The sequence below is a fragment of the Myotis lucifugus genome, unplaced genomic scaffold (assembly GCF_000147115.1).
Source record: "Myotis lucifugus unplaced genomic scaffold, Myoluc2.0 scaffold_76, whole genome shotgun sequence".
In the NCBI taxonomy this organism is placed as follows: domain Eukaryota; kingdom Metazoa; phylum Chordata; class Mammalia; order Chiroptera; family Vespertilionidae; genus Myotis; species Myotis lucifugus.
In genome coordinates this window covers 3,196,487-3,212,524 of record NW_005871124.1, presented here as the reverse complement: position 1 = coordinate 3,212,524, position 16,038 = coordinate 3,196,487, and the positions used below count along the sequence as shown (strand labels likewise).

Below are 16,038 nucleotides of genomic sequence, written 5' to 3'. Positions count from 1 at the left end.
GGCACCATCACTTGGTTAGTTAAACACATAGCACAAAGCACTTAGTAGGGCTTCCACCAATTAAAGTTAGAGACATTATCTTCACCAACATTTTAAAAACTTTTATTGAATGTATTGGGGTAACATTGGTTAATAAAATCGTATAGGTTTCAAGTGTACAATTCTACAATACATCATCTGTATATTGTAGCCTGTGTTCACCACCCAAAGTCAAGTCTCTTTACATCACCATTTATACCCCTTTTACCCTGTTCTGCCTCCCTCCACCTGCCCCCCCCCAACCTTTCCCTCTGGTAATCACTACAGTGTTGTCTGTGTCTTTGAGTTTTGTTTTGTGGTGGTGTTTTTTTTTTTTTAAATCAAGGCAGACTCAGAATTAAAGCAAAAGATCAGAGCCAGACTCAAAGTCTTTTTTCAATCAGAGTTTCTAAGAATTGAATGAAAATTCCTTAAATTTACCCAAATTTACAATCTATATGACCACAGCTTTCTTGACTGTAAAATGGGGTACACTTAATCTACCACACAGGCTGATTGTTAAGATTAGCTGCTGTCATGTATGTAAACATCTCAGTGCAGTGCTGGCAAATTGTGCTTGATGAACAGTAGCTGCTGCTCTTATTGTTATTAGCTCTGCTGGAACAATGAACAGTGACATTTTATTACCGTTAAAAATGGCCAGCTTTCCCCTGTCATTACTTGAACATTAAGATTTATGACTGTGCCCAGCTGGTATTGCTCAGTGGTTGAGCATCAACCCATGAACCAAGAGGTCACAGGTTCGATTCCTGGTCAGAGCACATGCCCGGGTTGGTGGCTCGACCCCCAGTGTGGGGCTTGCAGGAGGCAGCCGATCAATGATGTTTCTCTCTCATCGATGTCTCTATCTCTCTATCCCTCTCCCTTCCCCCCCCTCTCAAAAACCATTTTTTAAAAAAAAGATTTATGATTTGTAGTAGGGTGGATCTCCATCCCGTCTCCTCTCCTCACATGTACACAGCACACATGAGGTTAGATCCCAAAGCCTGGGATAAGGTAAGCCTAAGGGTAAGGCGGAAGTGGATCTCGCTCCTGGAAAACCGATGCTTGGTAGGAGCAGGAAAAGGGCAGGTAGGTCCCTAAAGATAAGCAATTCCCTAAAAGAGCAAAGATAGGCAATTCCCTAAAAGAGCAGGCAATGCCTTGAAAGTTTCCGGGTTCAACTGAAAGTCTGCCAGTAGATAGTGTGATGAGTTAGCAACCACTCAGCATCTTTATCTTCCCATTTCTCACAGATGAATGGCACTGTTACTCATGAAAGCTACCTTGCTAATCTACACATACAATAAATAAATGTGTTGGCTATTCTTGGGAGTGGAACCAGGAGGGTGATATGGAAGATGGCAACATATGGAAAATTTCCTTCCCGTTAAAAATGTTTCTCTAGTAATGTCGATACACAGAAGAAAAGTGTGACCTAAAAGGTGTGCATGGGGACTAATAGTCACTCCATGAAATGATGACACTCAACATACAAATATATTCTAGTTCTCTGAGTTCAAAGGAAGCACAGAAGGATGTAATTAAAGGGACTGCCTGGGTTCGTGCAGTTCTTTTCAAACATTTGTTGACCATGTTGTGTCAGATACTGAACCAGAAGTTAGACACCAAGAAATAGCAGTGGTTGATCTCAAGCAGAAGACAGATAATTGTAATACAGGTGCTTTCACATAGGGTACAAAGCAGATGTGATAGAGCTGAGAGGAGTGGGGTGGTGAGGCAAGTCTTCCAAAATGAGGGGACACCTGGACGCTTTAAAAAAATTATATATATATCTTATTGATTTTTTACAGAGAGGAAGGGAGAGGGATAGAGAGCTAGAAACATCGATGAGAGAGAAACATTGATCAGCTGCCTCCTGCACAACCCCCACTGGGGATGTGCCTGCAAACAAGGTACATGCCCTGGACCGGAATTGAACCTGGGACTCTTGAGTCTGCAGGCCGACGCCCTATCCACTGAGCCAAACCGGTCAGGGCAACACCTGGACTCTTAAAGTGCAAGTAGCACCAGCTCCTGCCTGAGAGTTCCAGCTTGCTCATCCTGAAGGCCTGCTCTATAGATTTCAGACTTGCTAGGCCATGGTATCTATCATACTGGGCTGTTCTTTTTTCTTTTGGTGGAATCCTGACTGATACAATTATCAAGCCAGTCTCCACTGTGGACAACTGGGGCTCAATCTTCTGAGGAGTTCTGATAGCCAGTGTAGCACATGCGCCTCAGAATTATTCTGCCTGAAAAGTGATGGTGCTGGGGGATTTATACACCAACTCTCACCTGTTATTGTTTAGATGCCTGGCACGTTCACCTACTTGTGGGCAGAGAGGGCTTTGGAGGCCACAGAGAGGTCTCAGGCAAAGAGGCATAGGTGCTAGCAGTAAGAAGTTGGACTGCATGTACAAAAATGGTAAATTCCAAGGAGATATTATTAGTCCCGTAACACTAGCTACACTAATAAAAGAGAAACATGCAATTTGGTGTCACTCTGCTATGCCCACCAGCCAATCAGGATGAGTATGCAAATTAACCCAACAAAGGTGGTGGTTAATTTGCATATGCAGGTGTAGAGTGAAGACTGAAGACTAAAGAGGTTTGGCTTCTCCCTTGCGGCCGGAGCGAAGGCCTGGGTCCCGGGTGCCAGAGGAAAACCGGTGCCGGCAGCCAGGGGAAGGAAGGCCTATTGCACAAATCTCTTCATGCAACAGGCCTCTAGTCTGCTATAATTCTGAAGGGAGTAAAATTTTCAGAGAAACCTATTAAGGTGAGAAAATAAAATGCGTCTATATCAAAATGTTAATATCCACCCCATCCATGTCCCTGGGCATTCTTGAGGTGCCCCGTACTCTATACACACACATACACACTCACACTCAAATGCCGGGGCTGACCAGCAGACCCTGAGCGATGGATGAATAGATCACTCTGACACACATTTCTGTGAAAGAGAGGCTAAGGGGCTGTTTTGCTTTAGGAGCAAATAGCCTCGATTGCCTGCCTCCTTAGGCTTTTATTGTCACAACAGCTTGAACTAAAATGAACTATTAGGTACTCTCAGCAGGGTAAGCATCCTTGAGAAAGCACATGCATCCTTTAAGCAAGGACGTGTCTAAGTAAACACAGGGGGGCTCAGACTTGTTTGGAAAAGTCAAGGCAGGGGCTGCCGCCTTCGGCAAGGTCCCCCAGAGGCCCCCAACCTTTCTGAGAATCCTCCTTACAGACCTTCCAACCAAGTCCCGTGCTTCCCCACACTCAAATAATCACTTTTTAAAATTGTTAAAAGAGTGAACGCTGGCACCTGCACAGATTACCAATGTCAAGAGACTGGTGAAGGGGGCTTCCCTATGCCTTCACACTCAAGGGATGATAGAACTTCTCTAATAAGGATGAATGTCTGGAACTGTTGCATAATAAATCAGGAAATGCAATTTACATGCAATCTACGCAGAGGTGACCTACAAAAATGAAAACTTTTAGTTTTTACTATATTTTAAAATGCTCCTGGAAAGGCTGCCAGGCATAGTAATTAGGACCAGGAGCTCTGGATTCAGACGGCCTGGATTCAAATTCCAGTTCTGCCACTTACTGGTATTTTACCCTTGGCCAAGCTACTTAACACTTAGGTCTTTGATGCTTCATCTGTAAAATGGTTGCTGTGAAGATTAAGTGAATTAATATATTCAAAGTGTTTAGGAGAGCCAAAGGCTTAGAGTAGTGCTATATAAATGTGTTTTTGTTAATGGAATTATCATCATCATCATTATCCTCATTATTATTATTACTGACTCATGCCTTCTCATGAAAGGAGAAGCTGTCTTGAGGGACCATGATAGAAAGGAAGTTAATGAGTAATAAGTGCGATCATATCATTAGAACAATTAAGAAGTCATGAATACTGCAATTCTTTAATTAAGGGTTGCCAGAACATACACTGCCCTTTCCTGGTATTTCAAAGTGAGAGTGTGACCTTTTATTTTATTACTAGCTTTATTTTCTTTAATAGGTGATCAGTATATATCACGTTGTGTTGACAATGATGATGAATAAGGAAGGAAGCATTAAGCTCACGTGCAATGCAGCTTCACAGGCAGGTCCCAGATCTTAAGTTTTCCACTTAAATTTAGTCTCTGACTTACTGCCAAATACCAGAAATGCCTCAGTCCTGTAGGGCGTGAGCTCTGGAATCAGACTGCTTAGATTCATCCTAGGTCCTTTCCGCAGTATCTGTGGTCTTGGGTGAACTGTTTAGCCCTTCAGGCTCCAGTCTCCTTGTCTGTTAAATGAAGATGCAAGCAGTACTGATGTCATGAATTCAGGAGCGCAGAGGTCAGCAAATGATGGCTTATAGGCCCAATTCGGCCTGCAACCTATTTTTTAAAAAAATACATTTTATTGATTTTTTACAGAGAGGAAGGAAGAGAGATAGTTAGAAACATCGATCGGCTGCCTCCTGCACATCTCCTACTGGAGATGTGCCCGCAACCCAGGTACATGCCCTTGACCGGAATCGAACCTGGGACCTTTCAGTCCGCAGGTCGACGCTCTATCCACTGAGCCAAACCGGTTTCGGCACTGCAACCTATTTTTATAAATAAAGTTTTACTGGAACACAGCCAAATCCATTTGTTTACACTTTGGCTTTCAGAGTGTGACAGAGATGTTATGGCTCACAAAGCTGAAAACAGCTATCTGGCCATTTACAGAAAAAGTTCACTAGCCCCTGACCTAAAGGAATAAATAAGATAATGCATATAAATGTGTTTTCTGGTTCTTGGCACTTCACAAGTGCTCAGTGAATATTAATGACTAGCTCTGTCTATTGCCAAAGATGCAAGAACCATTCACTGCAGCTTAAAATATACAGCTAATGTCTGTAAACAATGTGTATCTGAATGAATTTCTAACATGAGTAGAAACTCAGCCCAATATTACTGAGTTATATCATTCATTCACTGATTTGTTGTGTCTCAGTTGTGTTCACATATATAGTATATCTGCTAGGTTAGTGGGGAAGTTACCTGTGGGCATCTGCCTGATTGATATTTATGTGGGGAAGAGACCAGAGGATAATCAGCACCTGGAAAGAGACATTGAAGCCATTGCCAGGTTCTGTCTTCTGGTCCTTGGATTTGTGTCTGAATCTTTTCAAGAGAAAGCCTGCTTTCCTATGAGACTGTGTGAGGCAAGGAAGCACGCTCCCCTCTGCTATTTGTTCCAGGGGCAAATCTATACTAATAAAAGGGTAATATGCTAATTAGACCGAACAACTTCCGGATGACTTTCCAGATGTCCTTTCGGACAAAGCCATGGTGGCAGGGCTGAGGCAGAGGCGGTTAGGGGTGATCAGGCCAGCAGGGGAGAGCAGTTAGGGGCGACCAGGCTGGCAGGGGAGAGCAATTAGGGAGATCAGGCCGCAGGCAGGTGAGTAGTTAGGAGCCAGCGGTCGCAGATTGTGAGAGGGATGTCCAACTGCCAGTTTAGGCCCGATCCCAAGGGGTCCCCGATTGGAGAGGGTTCAGGCTGGGCTGAGCCCCCCCTCTCCGCCCCCCGCACAAATTTCGTGTACCAGGCAACAAATTAGGAAATAAAATGAAGAGAAGGACCAGGGGGCATTCCTCCTCTGTCAGCGTGGCAAACACCATGGCTGCAGCTCATTCTGCAGGACGATAGCCTTGAAGGTTTCAGGAGATGGTGTCCTGGCACTACTACTAGTGTTGTCTGTCACTCACAGGGGCTCCATCCTCCTCAAAATTTCACCCAATTTATGGGCACCCATGAGGTTTCTTAATACTAGTTTTTAGGTTTCTCCACTCTGGGCTATCATGTTAAGATCTGCTGGAGAATGCCTTTCCCCTTGGCCCTCCACACTGCATCCGTGGCCCCTGTGAAACTGAAGTTATCAATGTTATCAAATGCTTTTTCACATGCACAGTTGGTGAAACCTAGTGCAACTCCATTGCATAATCTCAACACAAATGTGTATTGAAGACACACTCTACCTACAGAATCCTTGGTTGAAAATGATTTAAAGACCCTACTAAGCCCTGAAAAGCACAAGATAGCTATCTACTCTTTGCCATTCTTACTGGTGGAAGAGCTGAAAGAACTTGTCCAACTTCCTGGATTTGTAGATGAGAAAACTGAGACTCAGAGGAAGTAATAGGCCAAGTAATATGCCCTTCAGTGAACCAGTGTGAGAGCGAGAACCAAACTCCAGTTGAAAGGCTTGTTCTGATGTGGGAGAGTAATACCACTGGAACTGGTCTAGGAATTGGTCAGGTGGAGTCTTTTCTTGCCCCAAAAAAGAGTAGTGCCAAGCAGGCCTGCTCCTACCATTTCTGCACCCAGGTCAGTAATACAAATAGAGGCCCACATGCTATTTATCTAAAAATATAAATTTTATAAATTAAGTTAGCAACAATTGAAATAAAATATGTTTTATCCTCTTATCTTGACAAATATACTTTTATAAAAGTCTGGAAATCCTGGTTCAAATTGGGATTTTTAGATCCCTTAGCCCCATGCATGCCTCACCTTGTGCAGTAGGGTACAGTTTAGGGAGGGCCAGAATGGGATTCTAAAATTAGAGTTCCAGATTAAGGGTCTCTCTTACATGATTCTAAGCAGAGTACTGGTGTCCAGTATAGTGGCAGAACTTTAGAATCAAGACAAGTGGGAACCACAAAAAACGCACATTTTCTAAAGCACATATCAATGAGATACAGTCCTGATTCCCTTAAGTCCACCCCCATTCCCTTCCTGAATCCAGCTGAGCTAAAATGGAAGGAACAACTCTTACAAACATTTCAGCTAATAAAGGCTCAGTTTGGTAGGCGGGAGGTAATCTTCAGGAACATCTACTTTACAAGGAAGCAGAGAATTTTGGAATCATATTGGGATAAATAATATGGGGTCCTGTAGACAGAAACCAATTATGTCAAACCTCAGGTTGAAACCTCTAGTTCTCATCTCCACATAATAATCTTAAGTCCAAGGCTCTCAGGGATACCTGAACCTCTTTAGTATCATTCAAATCTAGGAAAGAAAAAAACCTCCATTTTATTACTAGAAGAAAAAGTAGACTCTTTCTGTTCAATTACTCAATATTATAGACCTTTGACCCTTCCCCAAAAAGCTTGGTTAGGCCATTTGATAATTTTCCTGACTTAACACTTAGTGATATTCTATACTACAGGCCCAGTGCAAGAATTTGTGCATGGGTGGGGGCAGATCGGGCTGGGCCAACTGGGGGGAGGGGCTGTGGGTGGTTGGCTGGCTGACCCCGGCCCCTGGTTTGAATCCCAGTCGAACTCCCAGTTAAGGGAGCAATTTGCATATTAGCCTTTTATTATACAGGATACTTTTAGCAATAGTGGTAGTGAGTCAATTGGTCTTGAAAATATACCTAATTTCATCTTTATTTCAACCACTCCTTTCTGACTTTATGTAGTGTCCTCATTCCTTATTTTCATATCCAAAGAGAGGCAGTGTTCAATTTTCTTTTTCTTTTTTTTTTACTTTGTTTTTAGTGTTGACACTATTACAGATGTTTTCATTACCTCCCCCCCTTTACCCACTTCCACCCAGCCCTCGCCATACCCCTTTCTCCTGGCCATCACCACACTATTGTCTGTGTCTATGGGTTAGGCCTATATGTTCTTTAGCTAATCCCTTCACCTTCTTTCATCCAGTTCCCTCTCCCACTCCGCTCTGAAAGCTGTCAATCTGTACCAAGTATCTACGCCTCTGTTTCTATTTTGTTCATCAGTGTATTTTGTTCATTAGGTTCCACATATAAATGAGATCATATGGTATTTGCCTTTCTCTGATTGGCTTATTTCACTTAGCACAATAATCTCTAGGTCCCTCCAAGCTATTGCAAAACTTAAGAGTTCCTTCTTTTTTACAACCGCATAGTATTCCATTGTGTAAATGTACCACAGCTTTTTTCCTCTCATCTACTAATGAGCTCAGCTATTGTAAATAAAGCTGCTATGAGCATAGTGGTGCATAGATTCTTTCTGATTGGTGTTTCAGAATTATTAGGATATATTTCCAGAAGTGGGATCACTGGGTAAAAAGGCAGTCCCATTTTTAATTTTTTAAGAATCTCCATATTTTTTTTCCACAGTGGTTGCACCAGTCTGCATTCCCACCAGCAGTGTCCTAGGGTTCCCTTTTCTCCACATCCTCACCAGTACTCATTGTTTGTTGATTTATGGATGATAGCCATTCTGACAGGTGTGAGGTGGTATCTCCTTGTGGTTTTAATTTGCATCTCTCTGATGATTAGTGCCCTTGAGCATTTTTTCATATGTCTCTTGTGTAAATGTACCACAAAGAGGATCTATATGTCCTCTTTGGAGAAGTTGTCTTATTTGGGTCCTTAGCCCATTTTTTAATTGCTTTGTTTGCTTGCTGGTGTTGAGTTGAATAAGTTCTTTATATATAGTTTTGGAAATTATTATTATTTTTTACTTTTAAGTTTTTTATTAAAAAATTTTAATGTTGATGTTATTGCAGACTTCCCCCATTTCCCTACCCCTTACCAAATGTCTCATTGACAAGTATGTTCTCCCATACAGTGGGTTTCCCTCTCATTTTGTTGATGGTTTCTTTTGCTGTGCAGAAACTTTTTAGCTTGACGTAGTCCTATTTGTTTATCTTTTCCTGAGTTTCCCTTGCCCTTGGAGACATATTAGCAAAAAATATTGCTACAAGAGATGTCTGAGATTTTGCTGCCTATGTTTTCTTCTAGGATTTTTATGGTTTCATTACTTATATTTAAATATTTTATTCATATTGAGTTTGTTCTTGTATATGATGTAAGTTGGTGGTCTAGTTTCATTTCTTCACATATACCTGTCCAGTTTTCTCAACACAATGTATTGAAGAGACTGTCTTTAGTTTTCTTATGTTCTCAAAGTGTTTTTGCCTAACATGGGAGCCAATTACATTAATAGCAGAAGAGAAATATGGGCTTAAGCACTTTATACTTTTAACAATACATCTTTAAGAGTTTCTTTTTTTAAAATATATTTTATTGATTTTTTACAGAGAGGAAGGGAGAGGGATAGAGAGCTAGAAACATCGATGAGAGAGAAACATCGATCAGCTGCCTCCTGCACACCCCCTACTGGGGATGTGCCCACAACCAAGGTACATGCCCTTGACCGGAATCGAACCTGGGACCCTTTAGTCCGCAGGACGACGCTCTATCCACTGAGCCAAATCAGTCAGGGCTAAGAGTTTCTTTTGATCAACTAAGGAACTAGGACACTTAGGACCCTAAGGCGGGTTAAGCATCTCCTGAGATGGTTTACCATGAAACTATTTAAAAACATTTCACAAAGCCATAGGAGTGATTTGGGAATCAGAAACGTTTCATTAAATCTGTGATATCACTTAATAAGGAAGAAAGATATACATAGTTATTTTAGAAATGTAAACAATGAAAATTGCATGGACCATTCTACCATGGTCTTATTCTATTTTGTAATTAATCAAAATCCACATGTATTTCTTGAGAATCTTTTAAGTACTTGATACAGATCAATAGTCTCTTGATTTTTAAGGACAACAACTAATCAATACAAAATTGGCAAACCGCTTGAGAAAAAATCAATTTCTGGTGCTATTGTGACCATATTTCTTAGTTGTTAGTTCCAAGGTCTGTACTTTTGCTTGGTTCACCCACTTACCAATTATGAATCATGTTTGGAATACCATCACTGCCTTTAAGGAATATCTACTAGAGTTGAATCACACTATACACATTATAAAATGTGACATAAAAATATGTAATGTTTCTGCCTTCAATGAGATTTTAGTGTAGATGAAATGCAAAATTATATATATATATAATTTCTATATATTTATATAATATATATATAATATATATTATATATATATAAAATTTTAACCACCTAGTATAGGAATTCTGGGAAGATGGCAATCTGAACACATGTTTTTTGCTTCTCCCTCAAGTTCCTGCTGGAATGAATCTACCCATAAGTTAAAGCTTATTCAAGTGTGTGTCTTTGGGGTGGGAGGGGTTAGGAAGGTGGTGTAAATATAACCATATTTCATTGTAGAACTCTGAAGATACATCCGGTATCTTCAGGCTTCCCAGATGCCCTTTCAGAAAACCAGACTAAGAGGAGAAGTCACCTTCTTTGCAGCATTTCACTCTCCAGCAGGGAAGAGACGATTCTCCCTAAGGTAGCCTGGAGTAAGAAGCCCTGAGTCCAAGGATCTGTGAGAGGTCAAACATCAGAGTGCAGGGATCCTCTAAATCTGTGGGGATTAACCCTTTCTTCCTGCTCACTACCATGTCCCCGAGACACTCTGCTGACCCCATGGGTGTCATCACCCCTGAGGGGGACTGCTGCTATAAACTGCCCCCCTCCCAATGGGGTAAAAAATGACAGCTACTCAAAACTCACATGTGAAGAAAACTGAAATCATGGACTCCTCAGCACCAAACAGTCCAGTTGTTTTACCAGTGGTTAAACATTAATAAACTTCTTACCTCATTGATCTGCAAAGCCACTATGGCCTGACAGGCTCCGACAACCTTACATGCAAAGGTTCTGAAAAATACTTCTACACTTGCTGAAAGGAGTGTACATGTGGTTGATGGGTCAGTTAAGGAGACTTAGTAACTCAAAGGAGAAGAACCAGGAGGGTGATATGGAAGATGCAACATATGAAAACTTTCCTTCCATTTTAAAATTAAATCAGAAAAGTTTCCAGAATGATGGAAATGAAATATCTAAGAAACAATGAATGGTGAGCAATAACTTTAGGATCCTTTGTTTAATGTCTTCTGCATTTTCATTGCTCTTACATGAAACCAGGCTATTATAAGCTCTCAGTAGATGGCTTCTTCGGTCACCTCCTAACTGTTCTGTATACGCTGCTTCACTTTGACCAGACTCATCTTTTTGAAAGGATGTTTTGATGCTACTTCCCTTGTACACCTAAAGCCCTTCAGCATTCTTATTTTTCTTAGGTTAAATCTTCAATGTGCTCTGTGAAGATTCTGTATGTAGGTATGTCTTCATCTGACTTACCCAGCTTTATTGTGCACCACTTTTGCCTTCATTCACAACTTGTGTTTTCTCACAACAGGAATTTTGTACACCCTGAACTTGTTCTTAAAATATGGTTTCCCCTTCTTCACTTGGCTGAATTATTATTCATTCATTTTGAAGGCAGATGCTTAAATAAGATTTCTCTCAGAAAGAATAATGAGACAAAGGTATAAATTACTGAATAAGTAAGAAGACGGCCAACCAAAGGAGGAAGCAACAAACACAAGAGCAGATATTGCCTACAAATTAATAGCAGGGCTCAGATTCAGGGGAGAGATAAATCATTGGATTATCTATTAGAGTCTTAAATACATGCACTCCTTCTCTTGCACGCTCTGGGACTGCCACACAGACTGAAATATAGGATAGTTGATCGTGTGTAGAACAGGTTTTCTGTAGAAACAGTTACTGTAAAGTTTAGTGGGCGTATCATGACTTGGGGAAACTCATACTAGATTTAAAAAGGAAAGGTCTATTGCTGTATTTGTTTCTATTGCTGTAAAGCAAATTGCCATAAACTCAGTGGTTTAAAACAGAGCCCATTGATTTGATCACATTGTTCTGTAGCTAAGATGCCCCAGGAATGGCTTAACTACATTCCCTGCTCCAAGGTCTCACAAGACTGAAATCAACATGTCAACTAGGGCTGTAGTCTCATCTGAGGATCTACTTCCCACTTCCAATGGCGGTTGATGCCATTCAGTTCTTTACAGCTGTTGGACTGGGGGCTTTGGTTTCTTGATTCTGTTGTCCAGGTGACACCCTCAATTGCTTACCACAGGGCCCCTTCTTAGGCCAGCTTAGTCTTCAAAGTCAGCATAGGAGAGAGTCTCTCAGCTACTGATTGAAGGAGACTAAGAAGATAGCAACTAAAGATGATGAGAATCTTGGATTGGATTCTGGAAAAGCAAAAGGCCAGTAGTGGGAGAACAAGTAAAATCTGAATAAAGTCAGAATTTTGGTTAATAGTATAGTACTGCCTGGCCGGCGTGGCTCAGTGGTTGAGCATTGACATATGAACCAGGAGGTCACAGTTCATTTCCCAGTCAGGGCATATGCCCGGGTTGTGGGCTCCATCCTCAGTGTGGGGCATGCGGGAGGCAGCCGATCCATGATTCTCTCTCATCATTGATATTTCTATCTCTCCCTCTTCCTTTCTCTCTGAAATCAATAAAAATATATTTTAAAGAAAGAAATCCCCATCTGTAAACTCTTCGGGAACCCCGATTGAGTTCAGGAGCCTTGCTTACATTGTTGACAATGACCTCTGACGTCACTCTGCACAACAATCCCTACCTCACACCCTACCCCTCAGAGTCCACAGGAACGTGTGATCCAACTCTCAATGTGAACTTCAATCTTGAACTTACATGGAAAATCCTTTCCTGAACCTGTGGTGGGGTGCCTGTCCTGACCCCCTAACTTTAAGTCCAGATCTCATTCTATACAGGCACCCACAGCCTCACCTGGCACAGGACCCCCTGCCCAGACACTGCACAGGGCTTGCTGTCCTAACCCTGTGCTGGCTCCATAGCCCTGACCCTCTACAGGAAGCCTAGCCTATAATAGTGCTGGAGCCTATAGCCAGATTCTGCAGAAACCTTTCCCTGACTTCCAACAGAAATCCATAACTTGACCCGTTTCGGGAATCTCTGACCTGATCTTTCATAGGAACCCCTAAACTTGCCCTCTGGAAACACACTCCTGACCCTGTATAGGAAGCCCTGATGTGACTCTCTGACAGCCTTGGTCTGGAAGCCTTGCCCTCACCTTGTACAGGAGCCACTGTCCTGACTGTGGCTAGTGGCTACCACATGATACAGCGTAGCTCTGGGGAGTCCACAGAATCCTGTGGCAGGCACTGCTATAGGCTTTTCAACCCTGTTCCCCTTTCTTCATGACTTACTCACTTTCACAGCCTCCCTTACAATGACAGGTGGACATGTGACAGTTCTGATCAATGGAGAGAGCACAATGACTTACACAACTTCCAGGCTTGGCCCATAGGAACCTCTCATGGGTCCTTTAATGAGCCCTGGCTGGTGTTCTCAGTGGTTAGAGCATGGGCTTGTGCACTGAAGGGTCTCGGGTTTGATTCCCAGACAAGGGCATGCACCTGGGTTTAGGTTCGATCCCCAGCCCCAGTTGGAGCATATGCAGGCAGCTGCTGCACTGGCTTTTCTGGCAGGGTTCCATGTTATTGGGGTTGCCATGGAGACCCTTAGCTAGTGTAGAACCCAACAAAGAGGCCATCTTAGAAATGGCTGGAAGCCCTCACGAGGCTGTGTGGATCACGTTCCCTGTGTATGTGCAGACCTGGGAATGTACATCCCCAGACTGCCTCATTAGGACTGAATATGGTAAGTAGGTGGGGGTGGCCCTAGTTGAGTGGCCCATGGGGCTCCACAAAGTTATGCTCAAAGCCCATTGGGAAAAGGCTGCAGGTGACTGCAGCTGCCAGAGTGGCCAGTGGGGCTCAGACCCAGGAGTCACCCAATGGCCAGCAGCTGCTCTGGCAACCTATGGGAAGGTGGGAAGGTTGGCCACCAGGTGGGGCTGTTGGGAATCACTGCACCCTGAAAGCAGGATGGCTTCAGACCTTCTGTTCCCTTCTTTCTTCCTTCTCATACCCCCCCAAACAGTCTTCCTGGTGAATTCATGCCTCTACTGTCTGGAGGGGACCCCAAGGGGCTCACCATACACCACCTGGGCCTATGGCAACGCAGGGCTCTACCATCCCACAACTGTGAGCCCTCCCTGGGACTACACCCCTCCCCAGGCCTCAGAAGATTCCTATTCGAGAAGCACCTTCCTAGAGAACTTCAGGACACAGCTGCTGAGTCCGGACCTGTTGGCACTGGGACCTGCAGTGCCTTCCTCCATCCCTGTCCCCAGCAGTGCCTACGGGCCCCCCGACTTTCCTAGGAGCTTCATTCCTCCAACTAGAAGCCCCCCCAGTCCAGCGGTCAATTCCTCCCCCAACCTTCCTGGAACCCTGCCCCTGTCCACCTGTGGTAAGGTTCCCCCAAAGGGACAGGGAGGTTGAGGAGGGGGATAGGGTCCAAGGCAAAGCTGGGCTGAGCCTGGTCCCTCTTGCCCCCTTTCCACCACAGCAGAGGCCAGGGAGTATAGGTACTGCAGAGCAAGAGCCACTCCACATTGCTGGCTGTGCAATGCCGATGGTCAGATGATGAAAAGGCAGAACAAGTCCCAAAGGCGCCGGGTAAGACCCCAGGCTGGCCTCCCCTCACCCAGGTACTCTGTTCTCACTCTGCGCAGGGATCTCTGTCCTCACACTCTATGAGAACCCACATCCCCCCTCCCTGCCCCATCCATTCAGGGACCCAGCTCTGTGCAGGAGTGTCTACCCTCAGCCCACCCTCAGGCTGCAAGCAGGCACGCCGTCCACCCCTGCACAGCAGTTTACATCCTTGGCTACACACTGGGATCACCGAGGGGCCCTCCCTACATGGGTTGATTTACTTGGTCTGGGGCGCTGCCTGGGCATCAGGATTGTTTTCGACTCCCCCAGTGAGTCCAATGTCCGCCAACTCTGAGAACCACTGATGAAGCCCCCCACGCCATTTGGAAAGCCCCGGGACAGGAGGCCATGTCCTTGCCCCTCAGAGAACCCTCAGTCTACGCCTTGTCCAGGAAGCCCTGCCTGCACCCTGACCCTCACCTCCTGGGTCCTCCACCGCCACCCCCCCCAGTGCACTGACCCTCACATTCTTGCTGCCCCCAAAAGGTCAGCAAGCGGGCAGGTGCCCAGTGCTCCAACTGCCAGACAACCATCACGGCAGTGTGGCGGCTGAATGCCAATAGAGACCCCGTGTGCAATGCCTGCGGACTCTATTACAAGCGACACCAGGTGTGCCCTGCCTCTTAGAGCCTCCCCCCTGCACCCCCATCTCACTCGCCCTGTCTTCCTTCTTCTTTTCCTTTCCTGTATTCTTCCTATCTCCCTTCCTCTCTTCTCCCTGTTATTCTCCTCCCTCCTTTCCCCCTCATCCCTCTCTTCTCTGCACCATTCTCTCTTCCCTGCCTCTTTTCCCTCCCTTTCCCTTCTCTTTCCTCCATTTCTCATCTCCTTACTCCTCCCCTGCAGCCATCAGCTAGTCCTATGGTTAGAGGCTCCCTGGCTTAGGGCCTCACAAGCTCATGATTCCTTAGGGCATTACCTGTGCCACAGCTGGGGTCTGCTCCCCTAGTCCTTGACCCAGTTCCCGACTGTTAAGGAGTGGGGTGGAAAGGGTGGAGACACAGAGGCAAGAGTCTGAGTTTGGGGAACACTCATGGCCTCTCTTTCATCAGGTGAACCGGCCACTGACCATGCGGAAGGATGGTATCCAGACTAGAAAACCCAGGACATCACAGAAAGAAAAGAAGCCAGTGTCGAGTCTGGCAGGCACAGGACCAGCTGATGGACCAGCTGGTGGCTTCATGGTGGTGGCTGGGGGCAGCGATGGTGGGAATTGTGGGGAAGTGGCCTCAGGCTTGACACTGGGCCCACCTGGTACTGCCCATCTCTACCAAGGCCCCGGCCCCGAGGTGCTGTCAGGGCCTGTCAGCCACCTCATGCCTTTCCCCGGGCCCCTGTTGGGTTCGCCCACAGGCTCCTTCCCCACAGGCCCCATGCCTCCCACCAGCACTGTGGAGGCGCCACTGAGCCCATGAGGACACAGAGCATGGCCTCAGAGCAGGGGTGGGGTCCCTCTCCGCGTGGAGCCAGAAGTTTCTACAACCCAACCCTCTGGGCCCCCCACACCCCTGGGTCTGGACCATCAACGATTCATAAAATAAAGCACCAAAGTCCTGAAGTTGGAGGTGTGAGTCTGAGTGGGACTGAATAAAGAGCCGTGGTAGGTGGGGTGTGCAACGGTGCCTGTGGCTCTCTGGTGATGGT

At 44.9% G+C, this 16,038-nt stretch overlaps 1 protein-coding gene across 1 annotated transcript; it reads left to right on the top strand.

The window, feature by feature from the left end:
• The first annotated feature begins 13,392 nt into the window (after positions 1–13,392).
• LOC102437091 (erythroid transcription factor-like) lies at positions 13,393–15,809 on the top strand. Its single transcript, XM_006090585.1, has 5 exons — positions 13,393–13,492; positions 13,775–14,146; positions 14,246–14,355; positions 14,881–15,003; positions 15,447–15,809. The coding sequence occupies exons 1-5, from the start codon at positions 13,393–13,395 to the stop codon at positions 15,807–15,809; spliced, it is 1,068 nt and encodes a 355-aa protein (XP_006090647.1).
• Positions 15,810–16,038: the final 229 nt, after the last annotated feature.

Bases quoted from the DNA above. Each gene is read 5' to 3' on its own strand.
- LOC102437091 (XM_006090585.1), top strand. From the start codon at position 13,393: ATGGCTGGAAGCCCTCACGAGGCTGTGTGGATCACGTTCCCTGTGTAT. The intron at 13,493-13,774 runs GTAAGTAGGTGG...CCCCCCAAACAG, and splicing joins CCTCATTAGGACTGAATATG to TCTTCCTGGTGAATTCATGC. The intron at 15,004-15,446 runs GTGTGCCCTGCC...CTCTTTCATCAG, and splicing joins TCTATTACAAGCGACACCAG to GTGAACCGGCCACTGACCAT.